This window comes from Strigops habroptila, chromosome 21 (assembly GCF_004027225.2).
Source record: "Strigops habroptila isolate Jane chromosome 21, bStrHab1.2.pri, whole genome shotgun sequence".
Classification (NCBI taxonomy): Eukaryota; Metazoa; Chordata; class Aves; order Psittaciformes; family Psittacidae; genus Strigops; species Strigops habroptila.
In genome coordinates this window covers 1,756,681-1,779,712 of record NC_044297.2, presented here as the reverse complement: position 1 = coordinate 1,779,712, position 23,032 = coordinate 1,756,681, and the positions used below count along the sequence as shown (strand labels likewise).

The following is a 23,032-nucleotide window of genomic DNA, read 5'->3' as shown; positions in this document are numbered from 1 at the left end:
CCCTGGGAGTGCTTTCCCCAAACTACATCTCTGATGTGCAGCTGGAAGCCCAAGGCTGGTGCTCACACTGCCTGTTGGTCCTCACCTTTCGATCTGGGACAGGAACTTGGTCTCAAAGATCCCTCTGGTCTTGAGCCTCTCTGAGATCCGTCCCCGGAAGAGCAGCCCTCGCTTGGTGAAATCAATCAGGATGTTCCGGACGATCTCCCCCAGGTACATCCCACTGATCATCTTCTCAAACCTGGGGAGGAGAAGGCAAGGCTGGGCATCAGAAAGTGGGGCCAGAGAAGGGCACCGGAGCTGGTGCAGGGCCTGGAGCACAAGTGTGATGAGGAACGGCTGAGGGACCTGGGGGGGTTCAGTCTGGAGAAGAGAAGGCTCAGGGGGGACCTTATCGCTCTGTGCAACTGCCTGACAGGAGGATGGAGCCAGGAGGGGGCTGCTCTCTGCTCCCAAGGAACCGTGTAGCCGAGGCCTCAGTGCCATGGGTTAGTGGTGGCCTTGGCAGTGCTGGGGAACGGTTGGACTTGATGAGCTTAAAGCTCTTTTCCAACCTGGTTGATTCTATGATCAGGACAAGAAGGGGCACTGGGTCTGGATCATCACCCCAGCCCTGCCAGATGCCTTTGATATAACCCCATAGCCGGACACCATGGAGCAAATCCAGCAGCATGGTCCCACCATGGGCAAGGGACACAACGGTGCGTCGTAAAGCCAGACTCTGCCCTGCTCACCATCCCCTGATGCTCCACCAAGAGGAACATCCTCTTCCTGGACACCCAGCCCCCCCAAAGCCACCCCGTACCTTTGCTTCCCAGGGTTGAGAGACAGCTCATCCACCGCCAGGTCGAACTCCGTCCGGAAGTCATCCAAGCACCCGTTGTCACCGAACGCTCCCCATTCCATGTTGATGCACATCCTGCCCTCCTCCCCTTCCACCAGCTCCACGTTCCTCATCTCCTCCATGTAACAGGCGTTGCTGCCTGTGCCTGCAGAGAGAGAGCAGCAGCTTTCAATGAAACAAGGTAAAAGCCCTCAGATACTTCCCGCAGCCAGGAACACCCCATGGGAGCAAGTTTGGGACCACAGGCAAAGGAACCCCATAAGAACATTTCGTTCCTCACCAACTATCAGCCCAACTTCACAATACGGATCTTCATATCCACAGGTCATCATGGTGCCAACGGTGTCGTTTACCACCGCGACCACGTCCAGGTCAAATTCCTGCAGAGGGATGGGATTGAGTGGGGTTATTCCTGGAGGATGCAGCTTGTTCTGCCAGAAACAGCCCCCAGGGCATGAGCTTTGGGTGGTCTGCACAAAGGAAATGAGCTTTGGTGTCTCCCTGAGTCACAGAGAGACAAGTCTGCTCCAGCCCTGGCCAGGAGCCACCTCTTAGCTCCGGGGTCTGGAAATCCAAGCTCTAGTGATGACTAAGGGTGTCTGTTAAAGCTCAGACACTCATTAGGCCCGTGCTCAGCCCATTAATTTGCTTTACAGGCCAATTAAAGATGCCAAAGACATCGCCGGGGTGTGGGAGCGAGCAGCAGCCTCCTCGCAGCGCCGTGGACACTCACCTCCCTCCTGTGAATCGCCTCCTTCAGCAGGTTCACCACGTCTTCTCCTTCACAGCCGGTCGCCTTGAAACCCTTTGTCCACTTGAGGAGAATTCCCTGCGGTGGAAATGCCCCGTGGTAAATAAATCACCCCGGTTGATGGGAACAGCAACCCCGTGCCCGCAGCAATCAGTGAGCGCTGAGATCAGATCCTCAGATCCACTTAACTGGCTTGTCCCTAAAGCTCAAAGGATCTACATTTGCTTTGATGCAACAAGGGGACCTTTCAGAAGCACCAGTAGCCCCGAGCTCCTGCTTCCCTCTCTCCTGGGTCTCTATCTGACCTGCCACATTGATGTTGGCACATGAGTTTCCATCTGCTTTGGCTTTTCAGCCAGACCTGGGTATTCTACCAGGTAGGTTGGGGTTACCTCATCCAGGTTGGTCTGCTGGCAAGGGAAGGAGAATGTGAATCCAAGCGGGAGCGATACGCCCTTCATTCCCATGTATTCCAGGAAGTCGGAGATGCAGTGGACAATGTGGTCAAAGAGCTGGGAGTGCAGAGCCAAAAGGAGAAGTTACCATCACAGCAAGAAACTCAGCGGGATGCAGCCTGCCTGACCTACTGGAGGTGTTGACCCATTCCCAACAGGGCTTTGAACAGACCAGGATGCTGCTGTGTGAGGTGAGCAAGCCCAAACCAGCTCCTTTTCATCCCCTTCCCCATCTCTGTGATACCTCCACCCTGCAGGTCCCATCCTGCACCCAGGAGGGATGGAGGAGACCAGCTTCCCAGGGGCAACATTGGAATCCAGTCCCTCTGCAAAGTGTCCCCATTTGCTAGAGATACTCCCAGTCCCCAAGCACTGCCTGCAGTGGTTTGCAAAACTCCTTCCATCTGCAAATAAGACTCTGGAGACATCTCCTAGTGCTTGTGTTGTGGATTCTCCATCTGGGAAAAGGGGACAATGCTTATCTGCTCTTGTGGAGTGTGTGGGATTTGGGAAGGTTCAGTGATGTCTGGGAATAACACGACTTCTAACCTATAAACCAGTTTCAGGCTCCCTAAATCACATCTCAAACTGCAGAGCCTTGGGCAGAACTCACTGCTCTAAAGGCAGGAGAGCACCAGCCTTCTCCATCCTGATTTCTGCATCCTGGAAAGCAGAGCAAGGCAGGACCAGCTCCTGTGGTCAGCCAGCACCGCTGCCTGTCCCTCCTTGCTGCCACCGCAGGGAAGATGCACCAGTTTTCCACCTCCAACTGTCCATCCTCACCTCCTCTCCCGTCCCCTGCATGATCTCCACCGGGATGGAGTAGATCTTGTTGTGCATCTCAACGCCGCGCCTCATCCCGTTCCTCACGCGCACCAGCAGCACTCGGAAGTTGGTACCTCCCAGGTCCAGGGCAAGGAAATCTCCTTTCTCTGAAACCCAAGAGAGAACTATTAGGAGAGAGATCCCGACAACGAGCATCCTGAACATTGCCTAAAGCTGATCCGAATCTGCCCTATTCCTGGGAAAGGATCAGAAACCACGACATGGCTGGGAATGGAGAACATCAGGTGCAGGTAGGAAGGTGATGGAGAGGTTTGCTCCAGACCCAGGCAGATCCCAGGGCTCCAAGCCAAGAGGCAGCAGCACACCCAAGCCACTGACGGAACAGGGAGCACAATCCAGGACAATGGTGGTGAGAAACCTGCGGTGGTGGTGAAACCACAGTGAAAGCCAGGCTTTGTGTTAAGGCAAGTGCAGAACGTCCTGAGGCTCAGCTGCTTCTCTCAGTATCATACTGGAGGCTAAAAAGCTTTGTGCCATTCCTACTATAGAGGAAACTGGCCATGGCAAAGGTCCCAGCCCTTCCCGACATGGATCAGGTGTTGGGAGCAGCAATGCCACCCCTTTGCCCTATGCAGGACATAGATGGGTTTATAATACATGTGGTATTATTACCTGTGCCATCTGGGGTCGAGCACACGTAGGTGGGCAGCATCTTCACCGCCGCCTCTGCGTGTGTCTCCTTGCCCAGCCCCTTCTCCATCTCTATCCTCATCCTCTGCTTCACCTCCAGGAGCTGCTCGTAGCTCAGCTTGAGCGCCTCCAGGATCTTCTGCCGTGCCTTGTGCTGGGCGGCCAGTCTGTAGGCCACGGCCGTCACCATGGCGGCCCCTTTGCCACTTCCATCCTCCGACCTCACGAAGCGGATCTCACAGTCTGGCAGCAGCTTCCTCACTGTCTTATGGAGGCGCCGGGCAAAGCTGTGGAGGAGGAGAGAGGACCTGAATTACAACCTGACCCTTTGGGGTTGTAATTGACTGGGGCTCCTTTGGCATCCAGAGGTGCCCATGGGAATATTGGAGATGCTCTGCTTGTGCCAAGCTTTATCCACTGCTGGCAGGACTAGATTTGGGAGGGACACATTGCTCTCTACAACTACCTGAAAGGAGGTTGTAGTGAGGTAGGACAGCCTCTTCTCTCAAGGAACAAGGGATGGGACAAGAGGAAACGGCCTCAAGCTGCACCAGGGGAGGTTTAGATGGAGCTGAGGAACAATTCCTTCCCCAGAGGGTGCTCAGGCATTGGAACAGGCTGCCCAGGGCAGGGCTGGAGTCACCGTCCCTGCAAGTGTTCACACCCCGTGTAGCCGAGGCCTCAGTGCCATGGGTTAGTGGTGGCCTTGGCACTGCTGGGGAACGGTTGGGCTTGATGAGCTTAAAGCTCTTTTCCAACCCGGTTGGTTCTATGGTTCTCTCACCCCCCTCCCCGCCAGCCCCTCACAGACTCACTGAGGATGCTTCTTGTAGACGGAGCCATCCACGCCGACCGTGGACCGCAGCCGCTCCACGCCCTTGTTGTCCTTGATGCGCCGCAGCACGGCCGCCAGCGTGGCCCCGCACAGGTTGGCCGAGCGCGTGGACACGATCTGGCAGATGCGGTGGGTGGCCACGCAGTCCTCGTGGGACGGCTCCAGGCCCAGCTTGGTGAGGATCTCGTGGGCTTTCTGCAGCCCTTCCTTCTCCCTGCGCAGTGAAGGACAAACATGGATTCACGCCTGGAAATCCAACCTTTGCCTTCTCAAGTGTCCTGGTTTGCCCAGTGGATAACCCGGTGGTGGGTGCTGTATTTACAAAGACAGGCTGAGAACATTGGGGCTGTTCAGTCTGGAGAAGAGAAGCTGCGTGGAGGCCTCAGAGCAGCTTCCAGTGTCTGAAGGGGGCTACAAGGATGCTGGAGAGGGACCTTCATCAGGGACTGGAGCGATAGGACAAGGGGTGATGGGTTCAAACTGAAACAGGGGAAGTTCAGGTTGGAGATAAGGAAGAAGTTCTTTACTGTGAGGATAGTGAGGCACTGGCACAGGTTGTCCAATTAAGTTGTGAATGCTCCATCCCTGGCAATGTTCAAGGCCAGGTTGGATGGGGCGTTGGGTGACACGGTCTAGTGTGAGGCATCTAGGGGGCGTTGGAACTGGATGATCTTAAGGTCCTTTCCAACCCAAACCAGTCTGTGATTCTATGATTCCCTCAGCACAGATGCTGGGAGATGGGCTGGGATCCCAGGAAGCCATCTGGATCCTACTTACTTCTCAATAGCAGAGACATATCTGGTCTCAAAGTGACCGGTAGTGAGCAGATCTGGTGTGAGCCTTCCTCCAAACAAAAGCCCTTCCTTGGCCATCTTCACCAGGATGAGCCTGACCAGCTCTCCCATGTACATCCCACTGATCATCTTCTCAAACCTGTCAACGGGGGAAGACCAAGACTGTGTTTGCTTGCCTGTGTGTGCCATAAGGTGGCCACAGTTAAAACCACTTGCCAGCCTTCCAGGCCCAAATGCTGTCTAGGTAATGTCTTTCCCGAGTACTTTATCCCATCCCTGAGAAGATAAAGCCATGTTGACATGACCATCATTCTGCAAGGAGAACTTATGACTACCTGAAGGGGGTCTGTCAGTTTGCAGAGATATTCCACCCCAAATCCCACCCATGCTGCCAGAATCCATCAGGAGAATGGGAGGTCTGTAGGACTTGGACGCGGACATTAGGTGGTGGTGTTTGCCGTGCCTGGCAGATCACTTCTTTGGCCGGGGAAAGGGACAGAAATGAACATATTCAGCTGAGAGGCTCACGAGGGAAGCACGTGTTGAGTGGTTCGGTTGGGCGAACCAACCCAAGTGCGTGGCACAGCCCCTATTTGCATTGGTGCAGCTGGCACGGCGCGGGACGCGGTGACCTAGTTAGCTAGGACAACCTCTGTGTGCCACTGACGGCAGCGCGGCGGGAGGATGGAGGATGCAGAGCAAACCCCGAGCTGAAGCCAAGGAGCTGCTCACAGTTGTTTGCCGGGGTTGAGCGAGCCCATGTCGATCTCGTGGTCGAACTCGGTGCGGATGTCGTTGAGCACACCATCGTCCCCAAACGCTCCCCACTCCATGTTGATGCACATCCGGCCTTCGTCCCCTTCCACCAGGTCAATGTGCCTCATCTCCTCCATGTAACAGGCGTTGGTACCGGTACCTGAACCGAGCACAGGGATGCAGTGAGAGAGGATGCTGCCTTTCCCTTATTCCCCATAGTCACAGAATCCCAGCCTGGTTTGGGTTGAAGGGACCTTAAAGCTCATCCAGCTCCAACCCCCTGCCATGGACAGGGACACCTTCCACTAGAGCAGGTTGCTCCAAGCCCCTGTGTCCAACCTGGCCTTGAACACTGCCAGGGATGGGGCAGCCACAGCTTCTCTGGGCACCCTGTGCCAGCGCCTCAGCACCCTCACAGGGAACAACTTCTGCCTCACAGCTCATCTCCATCTCCCCTCTGGCAGGTTAAAGCCATTCCCCTTGGCCTGTCCCTACATCCCTTGTCCAAAGCCCCTCTCCAGGCTTCTTGTAGCCCCTTTAGGCACTGGAGCTGCTCTAAGGTCTCCCCTTCAGGAGCCTTCTCTTCTCCAGGCTGCCCCAGCCCAGCTCTCTCAGCCTGGCTCCAGAGCAGAGCTGCTCCATCCAGCCAAATGCACCATTAAAAGCGAAGATGGAAGGAAACAAACACTGGGCAATGCTGGTTTTTATCACTCTCCCCTTTCCTTTTCCCACAGAAGACCCTGAAACCTGCAAGAAACATCATCTCCTTCTGCAGTTCATAGAAAGATGGGCCCCAATTCTCCCCCTTTGCTCACCAACAATGAGGCCAACTTCACAGTTATGATCATCATAGCCACAAGTCATCATGGTCCCCACGGTGTCATTCACCACGGCCACGATGTCAATGTCAAAGTCCTGAGGTGGTGGAGAGAAGAGATAGTGTCACCGAAACACCTCTGCTGCCACATGGAGCCAAGCTGCAAAGCCTCAAGCACCTCATCCCACCACCCCGGGAGTGACAGACCTGCCCAAACTCTTACCCCTCTTTTCTTGATGGACTTGCGCAGCATCGACACCACGTCTTTCCCCTCCACGCTGCTGCATTTGAATCCCTTCGTCCACGTAACGAGGATGCTCTGTGGAGAAACAGCAAGAAGGAACGCTCAGAGGACAGACCCACCAAGAGCTGTGCCTCAAGGGCTTGGATGGATGAACACACAGCACCCGAGGTGAGTCCCTCCCTGTTCCCAGCATGCGAGCTGCGCTATCAGCAGTGATTTCCGCATCTCTGTGCAGATAAGGTTTATGGCTGTGAAATAGCCTGTGAGTAGCTCATTGCTCCTGCCACCAGGATGGAACCTGATTCCCATGACTGGGTTTTATGGAGCCCTGGAGCAAAACCTGTTCCCAAGACTACAGAATGCTCCTTGACCCATCCCTGTGGGATGGAGGTCCTGGAGGCACCCGCTCAGCAGAGTCATTGCAGGCACCCGGCCCAAGGCAAAGCTGAGCCCTGGGTGAAGGGAATGGTCTTGGTTGCATTTGAAATCCTGTATCCCGGAGCCCTTAGCGAGGCAAACCCCTCCTTGCTTTACAGATGGGGAAACTGAGGCAGCGGGAGAAGCCGGACAAAATCACCAGGGACAGATGTTTCCTCTCCCAGCTTCTTTCTTTATGGTTTCATTTTTAGAGCCCCACTTCCACCATGAGCAAAGCGTTAACCTCCTTCCTCATTACTCCTGCATCGCTCGGGCACTCGAGCACGACTTGCCCCATCCCTGGTGGTAGGAAACGCCACCATCCCCGCGCTCCCGAGGACGTGCCGGATTGCCAGCGCTCCCATGGAGCCGCTCTCCTGCCCGATCCCGGGAAGCCGGGTGAGATAAGGGCAAGGAAAGCACCGACCCCCCCGCTGCAGCCCCCTGCCAAGAGCACGAGCGCGGCAGAGGCAGGAGCGGGGCCACGTGGGATGTTGTGTCTCGCGGCGCGGTCACCGGCTCCTGGCACGCTGAGCGGAGCTGACAGGCACCGGCTCCCTGCTGCTCCATGGGGAATGTGATGCTCGGCACGTCCTGGCTGCCTCTGCCTGCTGGAGCCGCATTCCTTGAGCGCTGGCTGCTGCTCTCTGCAGAGGTGTCCATGCAGAGGGGGGCAGGCAGCTCCTCCTGCACCCCCGCGAGCCTCAGCACATGTTCTTTGCTCCCATCAGAGCCCTTGTGTGCTACCCGAACCCAATCAGCCTAATTAGAAGCTAAATTAGTGTGGGATATCTACATCCCACTGCGTCCCAGGCCCAGCCACAAAGAGGTGAGACCTTCACTCACCTCATCGAGCTTGGTCTGGTGACATGGGAAGGAGAAGGTGAAGCCAAGCGGGAGTTTCTTGTCTTTGATTTTCAGCTTATCCATGAAGTTGGCCAAGCACTCGGCAATGTGGTCAAAGAGCTGGAATAAAAGGGCAAAGAGTGAGCCCTTACCCATTGACCCTGACTGAGATGATGCACCAGAGCAGTGCCTGCATCCTGGGACCGGTGGTTTGCCACCACCCTCACACCTCTGTGGTCCTCACTAGGAATTAATAGCTCCAGGCAAAGGAAGGTAAGGATTTACTGGGATGCTGCAGCAATAGGATGCACAGCCCTGCTCCAGCCCCATTTCACAGCTCTGGGTCTTGGGGGGGTGCCCAGGAGAGTGGGGATGGAAGAGAAGGGGTGAACCCACCTGCACTCCACTGCCTCGCATGAGCTCCTCGGGGATGGCGTAGATCTGATTCTCCATCTCCACTTTCTGCAGGCCATTGTCCGACACCTTCACCCTCAGCACACGGAAATTGGTGCCACCAAGATCCAGCGCCAGGAAGTCCCCGTCCTCTGCGGGACAAGAACAACCATTTAATGTGGTGGGTCCCATTCACAGCATCAGTGACAGCCCCGGGGCAGGCGAGGGAGCAACCAGCCACCTCCAGATATGAGGGTAAGGTTTTAGTTTTGGGGGAGTTTAATGAGAGCTGTGTCTGTATCTTCTGCCCTTCCTCTGCACTCCTGGCACCCCCACAGTTGATGGGGGATTGAAGCAACATAGAGCCATAGACTCAACCAGGTTGGAAAAGACCTTTAAGATCATCAAGTCCAAGTGTTCCCCAGCACTGCCAAGGCCACCACTAACCCGTGGCACTGACGGCCTTGTCTACATGGTGTGTGAACACTTGCAGGTGGTGACTCCACCACCAACATTTTAAGACCTATCCTGATGCCCTGGGTAGGGCATGCAAAGGCAGAGGCTGAGCTATGAGTGTGTCTGCTGGTAGGACAGACCCCACCAGCCCCATTCAGACAAGCCTGTGCCCAAACGCATAGAGTTCCCAAGGAAGAAGAGCTCCAACCTCAAGCTCCATAAGGAAGGAGGCAGCAGAGACTGTTCCTGACCCTACTGATGCTTGTGAAAACTCCTAAATCTCCAGCCCAAGCAGTTCAAACAGCTCTCAACATCAGAAGGACATGGAGCTGTTGGAGCAAGTCCAGAGGAGGCCATGAGGATGCTCAGGGGCTGGAGCACCTCCCGTATGGAGACAGGCTGAGAACATTGGGGCTGTTCAGCCTGGAGAAGAGAAGCTGCGTGGAGACCTCAGAGCAGCCTTCCAGTATCTGAAGGGGGCCTACAAGGATGCTGGAGAGGGACCTTCATCAGGGACTGGAGCGATAGGACAAGGGGTGATGGGTTCAAACTGAAACAGGGGAAGTTCAGGTTGGAGATAAGGCAGAAGTTGTTCCCTGTGAGGGTGCTGAGGCGCTGGCACAGGGTGCCCAGAGAAGCTGTGGCTGCCCCATCCCTGGCAGTGTTCAAGGCCAGGTTGGACACAGGGGCTTGGAGCAACCTGCTCTAGTGGAAGGTGTCCCTGCCTGTGGCAGGGGTTGGAACTGGATGAGCTTTAAGGTTCCTTCCAACCCAAACCATTCCATGATTAAACCCCGGCAGCCAGCTGCCAAAACACGGGTTTGGTTGCACATTTGTTCTAAGGAAAAACCCTCATGTTCAGGCTTGGCTGCAGCAGCCTGAGAGAACCTCCCTGCCCTGCCCCAGGAATCCCGTGCACTCCTGGCATGTGGCTTCTCGCCCAAGGCACGGTTGAAAGGTGCAAGCAGGAAACCAGGGAGGAAAAAAACCCCAACAGAGCTCCGGGGACTCATTGCTGCCTTCCTGGGCAGACGTAGGAAGCAGTTTCTCCTTGGCGTTGGCCAAAAGGAGCTCCAGGTCCTGCTGCTGCTGCCTCTAAGACCCAAGGGCTGGGCCCATCTCCCTGTTTGTTGTTGTTTCACCAGGCACCAAAGCAGCTCGCTGGGTTTCAAACCCAGGATGTGGGAAAAGAGCCAAGCTGGCTGTTTTAAACACGGCGCAGCGTGGGGAGAGGGCTGGGGGAAAGCCCTCTATCAGCACTGTTTGATTTCTGAATGCACTAAATGTGCTGTGCTGGCTCCCCCGGGCAGATTACAGCCCCCGGGGGCCGCATTGTGCCCGCCGATGCTTTCACAAAGGGGCTCCGGTTGGAACAAAACCTGTGGTTTATTAGTATTCCAATGACACCAGAGCAGCATCCCCAGTGACTCCAGCCGGCCTGGCCCGTGGGGTGTCCGTCTGTCCTGGGGCAAGGGAACAGGGGACAGTGAAGAAAGTCTCTCTGCAGCTGAAAAGGTCCATTAAAAGCAGTTCTGGTGCTCCAAGGAAAGGAGAAGATGAGGAACAAGAGGGGCTCAGAGGTCCTGAGCTGTGTTAACAGCCTTGCTGCTTAGATGGAGAGCTGCGGGATCAGCACATCACCCCAGGGGTGATGCAGGGCAGGCTGGGCTCCAGCTCCCAGTGGTACCAGTATCCCCCCGTGCTCTGGCTTCAGTCCCTTTGGTTAGGCTTAAACCATGAGATTGACCAGCCCCATGTCCCCACACAGGCTCTGGCTGACCCTCACTTCATCTCTGGACATGGGTTAGTGGTGGCCTTGGCAGTGCTGGGGATAACAGTTGGATTTGATGAGCTTAAAGGTCTTTCCCAACCTTATTGAATCTATCGGGCAACACACACACCCCCTGCAAGAGCCTGTCACCCAGAGCCATGGATCACTCCAAACCTGGACCCCACCAAAGCTTTGCAGCTCATCCCTCCTCAATAACACCCTCAGCACAGCTCTAAGCAAGGCAGGTAGCCAAGAGATGTCCGATTCAGCGCTTGCAGAGCTGGAGAACAGCACTGGAGCTACTGGTGCCCCAAGCATGAGAGCTCAAGCGTTGGGGCAGTCCAACCCTGCACCTTCATTTCTCCTCCTTGCCACAAGCCCATGTTGACCCTTTGCAGGGATGAGGCTTAAACCAGTTTGGCAGCTCGCTGTGCAGACTGTCTGCCAGCCACAGGGCATGCCCTGGCCACCTCTCTTAACACAGAGGCTGAAAATACACCTCAGTGAAGCTCCTCACTGTCCTCATGTCTCTGGTAAGCCCACCAAGGGGATTTAGCCTCGGGCACGGGTGGGCAGAGCTGGATGTGATGCTTGGCTGGGCACCACCGGCGGCATGCTCTGCCCCTACCATGGGTCAAGCTGTGCTCCTGCTTCCCTTTGCTGCTGGCACAGATGCTGTTCTGCTTGCTAGCAGAGCATGAAAAATACCTCGGAGGGCTGATAAATACACCAGGGTGAAGAATGCTGGAGCCAAGAGGCTCACAGGCTGCTCGGCTCCTTGGAGATAACTCAGGGAATCAAGGGATAGCCCCCCAAAAAGGCCAAGGAGCTGTGGATGGGGTTATCCAACCCTCTACACATCCTGTATGTCGGCTCATGGCTGACAGAGCTGCACAAATCAGCTTTCCTTTGACCTGCCACTCACTGCCCCTTGCCAGAGGACCCAAAATAACACCCAAAATCCCCCTTGGAAGCAGCTCAACAGCCACGGGAGAGATACAAGCGGTTTGAGCGGCAACTGCTGAAGTCAAGGTATGGATTCCCAGGAATGAGGCTTTGCAGGAGGAAAAAGGCAGCAAAATCTCCCTTGGCAAATTCCCAGGTTGAAGCAATGTCGTTGTCATCGGCTCCACTGGCTGATGCCACATCTGGGTCTCTGATTAGAGCTCCCTCGTTACGTGATAACGTGGAGGCCGTGATGCTGAGCTTACAAACCAAACAGCGAGGGTAAACACCGAGCTTGGATTCAAGGGTGTGTTTGCGCTTAGAAAACCAGCCAGGGGGTGTGTTTAGTGCCTTTAGAAGTGCCCGTGTTCCCTGGGAGAAAGCACGGGGCAAAGCAGGCAGAGGAGCTCTGCTGGCCCTATAATAGAACCACAGCTTGGACTGGGTTGAAGGGACCTTAAAGCTCACCCAGTTCCAGCCCCCTGCCATGGGCAGGGACACCTTCCACTAGAGCAGGTTGCTCCAAGCCCCTGTGTCCAACCTGGCCTTGAACACTGCCAGGGATGGGGCAGCCACAGCTTCTCTGGGCACCCTGTGCCAGCGCCTCAGCACCCTCACAGGGAAGAACTTATATCTAAATACAATCAGGGCCAGGGGACCAGAGCATCATGTGCAGGATCATGCTCCAGCACCTTAGAGGTTGGTCAGTCCAGAGCAACCACGTCAAACCTCAGGGCTCCCAACTGGCTGCAGTCTCATTTTGGAAGGATCCTCACTCAAATTGGCTTAATAAATAATAAGAGGAAGAGAATGGAGCAGGACCAGCTCTGAGAGATGCAGGAGATGGAGGCACAGACCCCAGCGTTTCCCATTGCTTCCTTGCAGCAAGTTGAGAGGCTTCAAGCAGAAGAGGGTCTATAATGCTTCAATCATCAGCACCTCCACTGAAATAGTGCAGCAAGGGGCTTATGATGAATTGGGTATGAAATTATGGGATTGCAGCAACAAAAGATTCAGGATTAACCTGGCAGCTTGTCTTGGACAGAATTGGGTCCTGCAAAGAGCAGCTCACACTGACCACAGCAAGAGTCACCCAGTAGTGATGCCCAATGTAGTTCCTTGCTGGGAAGTGTGGTAGATCACCGGGAGAGGGGCTCTGAGCATGAAAAAGGTGTTTTCTTTAAAGCCTTTCAAGACCATGGGTCATGTTTTCTTGCAGAAGCAGCTGTTTATGGGCAGGAACTGAGCCCACAGCCCAAGGGAAGGGTGTTGCAAAGAACCATCCTTGGAATTCCCAGGGATCCAACCACCAAAGTGCTGCAGCAGCATCCTGAAAACTGCAGGCCATGGATATCAGCTGCTGGGGCTTAACAGAGGATGCAGCAGAAGATCCTTGTGTCAACTTTAGCACGGAGGAGGAACCGCGGTGACAGCGGCAAAGCCTGGGAAAACCAGGAAGGAAGCAAGGAGAGCCCTTGCTCAGAGTCACCGGCACTCCAAGGAAAAGCTTATTTGGGGTCTGTTTTCCCCCACCACAAGCACAGCACAGCTTGGTTTGGCGGGTGCTGGAGCAAGAGAAGCTGCTTTCAGGAGATCCCACTTCAGGAGCTGAAATCTCTCCTCTTATCACACTGCACCAGGAACAGCGAAGCCACCAAGAGCCGAACCCACGTGGCACCGAGGAGGGGAAGAGCAGTCGGGAGCCAGGACTGTGTTTTGACTCCAACCTGCAGATGTGACCTTGTACCTCTATAAGCTCCTCTCATCCTCCTGGATCCCAGGGAGCTGCCGGCTCCGCATTAGATGAGGCATAATCCGAAAGCAGAGACAGCTCCTGCTATAGCAAGGAGGGGAGGAAGGGCAGGGATGCTCTGCAGGAGGAAGGCATAGAGCCCGTGCAGCTGGTGTAGCATCGTGTTGAAGCGTGGCCACAAGCTGGAGCAGAGCAGAGGAATAACCCATCATTTGGGTGGGAAGCAGCTGCTGATGCCCAAAGCGGGTGGGTAAATGCCCAGCCAAGGGCAGACTTTGCCCAGAAGCTTCATAAAAGAAGCAGGAGGAGGAAGGAACCACCCCTGGGCGTTCAGCTCTTCCCATGCTGTTGTCACACCATCTCCTCACAAAGCAACGTGCTGGGGAGCCTCAAAGTGCCCGGTTCCAGCCCCCTCCATTCCAAACCCAACAGCAGAGATGCTGATGCTGCGTGCATCCCGCATCCAGCTGGAGCCAAACAGGAATCCCAGGTCTTGGCTCTCCAGGACTTGCGTGAAAACCTCCTGCTTTCCAGCCCCTGGGCAGCTGCAGCCCCGTGACTGCCCCAGCATCCCTTTTGCGTCATGTTTTCCATGCTGCTGAGCTCGATTCGGGTGGGAAATGCCAGCTGGGACACTGGAAAAGCTGCAAACACAGCGAGGGAAGCTGAGGCTTGTCTTGTGAGGGCAAGGAGAGAGCTTGCACCTTCTCCCTAGCATGGGTCAGAGCGCTGAGAGCTGCTCCTGCCTCTGGAGAGCTGTGACACACGCTCCAGCACCTTTGGCTGCAATAGTTCCCATGCCCAGGGGCGGCATTCTGGCTATCCCTGTAATTAAAAATATTCTCCACCATTTAAATAGATGGAAATCTCAATCCCGAGGCAGGGAGCCAGGGCCAGCTTTTGGGAGTACGTGCAGCAGAGGGGCTGAGCATGCGGGATGCAGCAGCAGGATGGATGCTGCCCATGTCAGGGCGGTTGGAACTAGAAGATCTTAAGGTCCTTTCCAACCATAACTACTCTATGATTCTATGGCTCTGGGTGTAGGGATGCTTCCATACTTGTAAGAAAGATGGGGATAGAGCTTTTGGAAGGGCCTGTAGCTACAGGACAAGGGATGATGGTTTTAAACTAAAAGAGTGGAGATGTAGACTTCCTATAAGATATAAGGAAGAAATGAGGGTGGTAAGACACTGGATCAGGTTGATGAGAAGCGGTGGCTGCCCCATCCCTGGCAGTGTTCAAGGTCAGGTTGGACACAGGGGCTTGGAGCAACCTGCTGTAGTGGAATGTGTCCCTGCTTATTGCACAGGGTTGGACTAGTTTGACCTTTAAAGGTTCCTTCCAAACCAAACCATTTGATGATGCCTGTGTCTCCTCAGAGAGCCAGGCAGTGCAACCACTGTCCCCCCCTGCCCACCTTGTGAAGCCAGGTATGAACATAAAGCAGTGGGAAAAGAGCTAGGGATGGGAAGGGAAAAGCAGATGGGTTTTCCATCTTTACCCTTTCTCTTTACCCATCTTTTCTGCTGGCTACCAGCAGTCTCCACCACCGAGGTTTTGCACAGAACCCTGTGAAGGTGCCAACACTGGAGTAACTCCAGCCAATGGGACCAACCAGCCTGGGGGCTTTCCCAGGGGCCAGCCCCGATGTGGAGCCAGGGGCAGTGTTGGCTGCTCAGGGTGCTCTGCCCCTGACTCAGCAGGTCCTGAGTGCATCCACATCCCATTGCCAGCCAGCGGGCAAGAGGCGATGCTGCAGAGGCCACCACAAAGCTCCTTCCCAAAGCACCAAGAGGGAGACAGAAGATTTCCCATATAGATGCTTGGGGAAAGCAGGTTTTGGGTCGAGAGGAGCCTGGAACTGGGATGTGCCTGGCCGGGAGCAGGCAGAAAGGCTGTATTGTGTGGAGCTGAGTGTGCAGAGCCCCTTCTCCTCCCGTGGCCCTGGTGGCATTCAGGCAGCAGCTGGCACTGCTGCCCGCTTCACTGCTAATGAAACCTGATGAGCTGGACCCGTGACTGTCGCTGTCCTGCCAGGAAGGGCATGCCAGGGCTCTGCCCACCATCCCTCCTTTCCCTCCCACCGGTGGGAACTGGGAGCCTCCCCAGTGCCAGCACGCAGGGGCTGTACCCACGCTGAACAGGAGCAGGGTGAAGCCCTAAGGATGAGGAGTGAAGGCAGCCATGGGTGCCATCCCTGCTTGGGCAGTGCCATGAGGATGGGTGGCTCCAGCCCTCCCTCCTGGCATGTGTTGGTGCCAACGAGACCTCCCAACCATGCTGTGCCTCTGCTGTGCCAGGAGGGAGCATCTCCCATCATGTTGGAGCGAGTCCAGAGGAGGCCATGAGGATGATCAGGAGCTGGAGCAGCTCCTGTATGGAGACAGGCTGAGAACATTGGGGATGTTCAGCCTGGAGAAGAGAAGCTGCGTGGAGACCTCAGAGCAGCTTCCAGTGTCTGAAGGGGGCTACAAGGATGCTGGAGAGGGACCTTCATCAGGGACTGGAGCGATAGGACAAGGGGTGATGGGTTCAGACTGAACCAGGGGAAGTTCAGGTTGGAGATAAGGCAGAAGTTGTTCCCTGTAAGGGTGCTGAGGTGCTGGCACAGGGTGCCCAGAGAAGCTGTGGCTGCCCCATCCCTGGCAGTGTTCAAGGCCAGGTTGGACACAGGGTCTTGGAGCAACCTGCTCTAGTGGAAGGTGTCCCTGCCCGTGGCAGGGTTTGGAATAGTTTGAACTTTAAAGGTCCCTTCCAACCTCAAATCATTCCATGATCTCACGGTACCTGTCCCATCCGGGGTGGACCTCACGAAGGTTGGCAGCATCTTCACCGAGGCGGTGGGGTTGGTGTCTGCTCCCAGCCCCTTCTCCATCTCCTTCCCGAAACGCTGGGACACCTCCTGGAGGGTCTCCTCGGAGAGCCGCATGTGGTAGAGGTACTTGTCAATCTGAAAGGTGGAGATAAAGCCAGGAAAGTCAGCTGGAGGGTTGGAGACACGGGCACAGCCCCTGTGACACATCCAGGACAGCATTCAGCACCCCTCACGTCTGCTGGGGGTGATGCAAGAAGCAGGAGCAGGTCATGACCCATCCCAAAGGACGACAGCTTATCTCCAGGCACATCAGTAACACCCACTGCTGCTCCTGCACCTCTTCCTGAGCATCCAGAGAGCTCACCAAACGCCACCCTGCACCCTCCTCAGCAGCATCCCCTTCCCCAGACAAGTACCAGCCTGGGAACACTGAACCCTGAGGAGCTCCCGATGCTCTTCTGCACTCATTCACCTACGGGCACCCAAACAGGTTGTTACAGAAGGACCCAAACTCAACCCAGCCCAGGCTGTGAGTCAGGAGGTTGGTGGTGGAGGTTTTCCAGCTTCGGAGCTCTTCCTGAGCCACGGTGGCAACGTGCCTCGACCTTGACCCCCAGGGCCTCTTCCTACGTGAAGGATACTCGGCAGCAATCCACTGCCCATTCATTTCTTTGCTGCTGAGATCACCCCTACAAAGGGTTACGGTGCCGAGAGCTACTCAACCCCCTTGAGCAAACAACGCTGGTGTGACACAAGTGGGTGCTGTGGCCGGAAAGGGAAGAAATCCACCCCCTGCTCCTGGCAATTGCTTATACCCTGATGCTGAGGCTATGAAGATGCCCACCTCCTTCTATAAATGGCATCGAAGCATCTTGTCTTCCCCAGGAAAGGCATGGAAAAAGCCCATCCATTAGCACTGTGCATGGCCGGAGCAGAGCAGGGGACCGGAGAGGCAGACAGGACAGACTGCCAGCTCCCAACTATGCCCCTGTTTCAATTAACTTCACTTAACATTAATTAAAGGGCAGCTGCAAAGTCGAGAGGAAAACTCCACCCAGGCAAGCTCACCTGTCTGCAGGCACGTAAGAGCAGGTCATCAGAAATCCAGCATGATTGGGTTTCTTTTATAGGGCTACGCTATAGGAAATGGGCATTTTGTGGGCGAGTAATAGCGTGACCTCGCTCACGGATGCAGCCGCTCGGACCCAGCTCTGCTGTGGGTCAGGCTTGGGGTGCTCCTGGTATCCTTTTTAACCCCCCCATCCCCAGCTCTGTTGGGAATTGGGAAGCGAAGTCCCCGCTTGCTCCACGTGCTGCAGCGAGCTCAGAGCATGGATTTGCTTTGTTCCCTGGGGAGCTGCATCCTGGCCAGTGTGATGGGTACAACCTCCTCCTTCCCATTAGTTGGGGATGGAAAGCAAGCACCCACCAGCCGAGAGACGAGGAAGACAAGAGGGAAAGGATCAGAATTAGGAAGCCTGGAGGTTTCCCGGTGCCGGCTGTTTACCAGCCTCTCCTTATCCACCCCAGCAGCAGGAAGGCAAACATTCCCCTCCTTCTCCTTCTATTTGCTTTCGCTTGCTGAAAATTGCCACCCATGTTCCAAGGTTCTAGTTATCAGTGCGGGAAAGGCGGCTGCTGCCCCAGCTTCCAGCTTCCCAGGTCTGGAGCTCACCTCCATCCCAGCCCCAAGGTTAAGAAATCTCCCATTTAGCTGCCCCGACGGTTATCAATCAATGGCATCGACCCAGGACAGACAGCCCAACCCCATTTCCTAGCTGTGAGACAGAGATAGTGTTATCTCAGCTCGTAGGGACCTTTCAAAACCTCTTCTCAAGCCACCAACGTGCCCCTTTGGCACAGAGGGGATCTCAAACAGCCTCCCTCTGCTCTCCAGCAGCATCTGACCTGGGTGTTGGTGATAGACAAACCCACTGGCACTGGGTGCTTTGCCTTCCCGCAGCATCTTACCCCTGCGAGATCTTCCTTCACTGGACTCCTTTGACAGCCTGTGGTGGTCAGGGGGTCCCAGTGAGACCATCACAAGTGGGGATGGGGTCCCAGTGAGGTGTTCCCCTTCCCAGCCCTGGGGTACCACAGCAGCAGGGCTCAGGGCAGAGCTTCACCTTGCACCAACCACACGCTGCTGGTGTTCCTCTCCTGTCTGCCACCCTTTGCTTGCCTTTCCTCCTAGACTCACAAGATGCTGCCCCATCCCACGAGGATCTCATCCCAGAGAAGCTGGGTGCTTTGGAAGCTCAGATGCACAAGAAACCATTGCTGTTTGCTCCTCGATTCCTGCTCAAGACACAGGGCAGTGAGGATGCTGCAGGCACGACCCGCCAGCCCCCGAAATCACAGCACAGGGGAACAACACAGAGGTTTCACCTCCTTCCTCCAGGACAGGCCCCGCTCAGCATGTTCCCCATGTCCTCCAGGCTCCCCATGCCAGGAATAATCAGCAGCATAAGAAAGAGGGTGACCTTCTTCTAATCTCCAAAGCCCTTTTAAAACCTGGATCATCTCCTACAAACACAGACGTCGTCCCACTTGGCAGCTAAGGCAGGTCAGGGCATCCTGCAGGAGCAGCTCAGCTCCTTCCCACGCGAGACCACCTTGGTGTGCACTTGACCCTCACCAAGGAAGAGCCAACGCCACCTTCATGCTCAAGGCTTCCCAGCCCCATGGCCTGGTTCGTTACTCCAGGTACCCCGACTGCACCCAAGCACACCTCAACCTGTAGCAAAAGTTGAGTAAGATGAGGGAATTCAGTCTGCATCATAGAAGCACGAGTCTCTTTCATCCTTCTCGGTTGTTTGACCTCCGTTTAAGATCACTGACAGTTCCAAACAAATACAGACACTAGGTTAAGACCTAGAACGGGGCAATTGGAAAGCTTCCATCCTAAATAATAGCGTTTCCCTGAGGAAATTGAAATAAACTGAACGGAGGAGGAACAGATTTAAGTCTGGGCGTGCTCAGAGCAAAGGACAGCGCACACAGGGCACCACAGTTCATTAAAGAACCGGATCATTAGAGCGTGCTCGTAGGTGTAATGAGTTTGAAGGAATTTTTTGGAACTAGACCCAAGCAATTCCCCAGCTCCTGGCTCAGGGCTGTCTCCAAAGACTCGGTTAATTTCTATGCCCAGCATCCGCTGCTGGAGAAGTGCCTGGTATTGCCTTTCCCAGCTGCAAGGCCACTGTTGGGCAAGGTTCATCCGCCCCAAGGCTGAAGAAACCTCAAGTTGCCCAATTTTTGCCACCAGCTGGAAGACGGAAGAGCTGAGCTGAGCTTAAAGTAACCCAAAAGCCAGGTTTGCTTTTGCATTGGTGGTAACTTACAGCTCCAGCACCAGCACTGCAGCTGGAGGATGCCTGAAGCCTCCTCTTAATCCCCTGACCAGGACTAGACCCTAAGGTGCCAGTGCTGCAAATGTATTAACCTGGGAATAACTTCATTCCAACTCAATGCCACTCTCCACAGAGAAAGGAGTTAATTCCTCAGTTTATGTGTTTGCAAGATGGTCCCATCAACGCAGCTACTTGCAAGACTGGGCAAACCCTCCCTGACAGATCTATCCTGTATTGCTGCCCCTCTCATCAGGGGGATGCACAGGCATTGGAATGGCTCAAGAGCTCCGAAGCAGGGAGGATGAAGGATGCTCTTCCCCTTGCGGGGGTAGTGGGGACCCTTTGCCCCATCACTCGGTGGGGACATGGGGCAGGATTGCTCTTAGTGATGGAAATGACAGCGTGACAGTGGCTTCCGGCAGAGCACAACCGCTTCCTGCCCAGCAAATGGCAGCGGGGAAGGGGGAAGGACTCGGGGTGGTTTATTCTCATGCAATAAGGTTTCGGCCACATCTTCCCCATTGATGATCCCAGGCTCTGGAAAGTGGAAGCGGCTCATCTTTACTTTTAGTTTTGCTCTGGATGTCTCCAAAACCACGTGTCTGGTGAGAAACGGACCCGGAGCAAATGTTTCCGGTCCCCCCCCTATCTCCCCGCTGCAGTTTCGAGCTGAATGTGCCTAATTTCAGCAGCATTTGGGGGAAAAGCATAACTCTGGGAGGGGCTGGCTGGTTCCTGGGCTGGATTCTTTTCCTTTTTGGGAACGAAGTCAAATATTTGTTGTGTATAAGAACAACAGAGAGATGTTCAAGTGTGGGGAAGGCTCAAACACTCCTAACCCGCAGTGCGCACAATCAAACCCTGCTCCAGGGCAATTTCTGCCTGAAATCATTTTCCCTTTAAATTCCTTCCCTCCCAATCCCAGTTTTTCCACTTAAACCAAGTTGCTTTCTTAAAAATCACTTCATTTTCTCAGAACACCAACTCTCTCCCTGCTTCTTTCATAGGGGGATGCTGTGCGAGTACCAACGCTTAGCAGCTGCGCTCCCATCCTGCCCGGATCAGCAGCGGGATACGATGGATTCAGGGAAAGCGAGGTCGCAGGGTGAATCCGGGAACGCATCCAGCACACAGAGTGTTTTATTTCCTGGCTCGGGACTGTAATCCAGCACCCTGCAGCTTTATTGTCAGATCGGGGCCAGGCAGCACGGGATGGAACCTGTGCCACGTCCTCAGCCCCTGCGCTCCCCGTGTCGCCGTTACCCAGCCTGGGCTGACTCAGTGCTGGGAACCGGCTCGTCCCCTTCCCCACCGTCCCCACCTCCAGTGACACAGGACTGATGCTGAGCTGCACCCACCCTCCTGCAGCCCTGACCCCGGCAGCTCCCACCCCACGTCCTTGGCTGCTATTGAGGGCTCTGCACGGAATTATACCCCACGTGCCCTCCCCACCGCAGCCAAGCCTCTGATGACACATGCCCGGAGTCATCTTGAACCCAAGTGAGTCAGATGGTTTCCTGCTCAGCCGGTTCCTCCCGGTCCTCACAGCAGATGAACCCCACGCTGGAGGTGGAGCCCGGCACCCATAGTGAAGAAGTCACGCTGCAGAGCATCAGCGGAGGCCGGGAACCCATCCTGGGGTGAACCCGGTGCCCCACAGCCCCGTGATAATCCCAGTTTAACCAGGAAAACGTTCTGGTTTCCAGTTCAGGAGTTGGAGACATCAAACTGCTCCCAGCTCCCAACAGCCTTGAGCTGGGCTTTGAGACACCTCCCTGCCCACATGTCCTGTTTTAAACCCAGGTCTCTGGAGCAGATATGAGGCAGCATCTCCCCTTTGGGTGCTGCTGGATCAGAAAGCCTCGCTGGCACCAAGACCCCTGCCTCAATACCAAGAGCATCCCACCATGGTTGGGGAAACTGAGGCTGCGCCTTATCCCGGGGGTCCCCACAGCAGCTCAGCTGAGAGCCGAGGAGATGGGAATGTGTGATGGCTCCCCCATAGGTGCCAGGGATGGGAAAGACCGTCCTGCCACTGACCTTGGCAGGCCCCAGAGAAGCTGTTAAGTTGGTTTCCAGGAATTAGCAATCGGGCGTCACTCCCACAGCCGCAGAGGAGCCGGGGAGGAATCAGCGAGACAAAACCAACCCCCCCCAGCAAAAGAACATGGTAAAAAGAGAGGAAAACCTGCCTGGGAACGGCCACAAATGCAGGAAAATTAACTCCATCGCCCATTTCTCCTTCTTTTGAAGGAGCGATGAGGAGGAAGAGCCGCCAGCCCGGTTATTTAGCTTGTTGGCCTCCCGCTCCTCCCGTCGCATGACGAGGCTGAGGTTTGGGGACCAGGAAACCCAGCATAAGCCGGCACATCCGAATGGAACACGGCTCATCCGCGGCAAACTTTCAAGCCAGGATCTCGGAGGACGCTGCTGAGGTTAATTAAAGTTTGCACAATCCCTTGGGGGTTAGATAAGTGGGGCCTGCAACCCACTTTCCAGCTGGGCAAAGCGAGGGGCAGGAGGTTGGGGATGTATGTGACATCCCCCAGGGTGGGCAGCAGAGCAGGTAAAGCTGCTCGGTGTCGAGAATGGGGAAAGAAATCCTATTTTAGGGGCTATTTTTAAGGGCCTGACACGCACACAAACCACAGCTCTTAGAAAGGGCACTTTCTTTCCATGGCCAAGCTCCTTTTCTGCCCGATCTACAGCAAAAAGACACAGGATTCAAGCACACGCTGCCCGAAAATCTCTTCCCAAATAGCCTCAAACTGTGGGTAAAACCTTTGGGTTTAATGAAAACATAAATCACTGCTTTCCAGGGATATCACCCCTACATCTCCGTGTGCTGAGGACTCCCAGCCCTGCCTGTCTAGGAAGATTTGTAAGCCAGGAATCATTTAGGGAAGCATCCAGCTCGGAAACCCATCTGCTTCCCCCTTTCTCCTCAGTTCCTGGAAGTGAAGCCGAGCTCGGTGCTCTCGCTGGAGGCCAACCCCAGCTTTGCCTTAGTAGGAGGATTCACAGGCATCTGTTTAAAAATAACCCAGTGAAATCCAGCGGTGGAAGCTGGGAGGGCAGAGCCATCTCCCACAGCTTTTCCCCCTCCACACACACACATATCTCAGCAAATCCTTTTTGTTTGGGCTTTGGAGCCGGGAGCAAAACGAAGCCGGCTCCTGAGGCTTCGCACACCCTTACCCCAATGGGTAACGAACCTGAATATCCTAAACCAAAACCTTCCCTCTCCATTATTTCCAGCTCCCGATAAGGAACTCGTCAGCTGCCCGGAGCCCGAGCCGAGCCGCTGGCCT

At 55.2% G+C, this 23,032-nt stretch overlaps 1 protein-coding gene across 6 annotated transcripts in view; it reads right to left on the bottom strand.

Moving 5' to 3' along the window:
* The window catches only part of LOC115618370 (hexokinase-2), a 34,648-nt gene that overhangs the window by 6,129 nt on the left and 5,487 nt on the right, over positions 1-23,032 (bottom strand). Inside the window, exons 1-16 of one of the 6 annotated variants that reach the window (XM_030509847.1) lie at positions 17,437-17,960; positions 16,341-16,503; positions 8,632-8,780; positions 8,236-8,355; positions 6,952-7,047; positions 6,727-6,826; positions 5,888-6,071; positions 5,139-5,294; positions 4,342-4,575; positions 3,509-3,813; positions 2,834-2,982; positions 1,988-2,107; positions 1,578-1,673; positions 1,125-1,224; positions 806-989; positions 86-241 (exon numbers count right to left, since the gene is read on the bottom strand). In XM_030509847.1, the coding sequence (XP_030365707.1) occupies positions 86-241; positions 806-989; positions 1,125-1,224; positions 1,578-1,673; positions 1,988-2,107; positions 2,834-2,982; positions 3,509-3,813; positions 4,342-4,575; positions 5,139-5,294; positions 5,888-6,071; positions 6,727-6,826; positions 6,952-7,047; positions 8,236-8,355; positions 8,632-8,780; positions 16,341-16,482 (2,291 nt within the window). In that variant the 5' untranslated portion in view covers positions 16,483-16,503; positions 17,437-17,960. The other 5 variants (XM_030509845.1, XM_030509844.1, XM_030509848.1 and 2 more) reach the window with 5 other exon arrangements.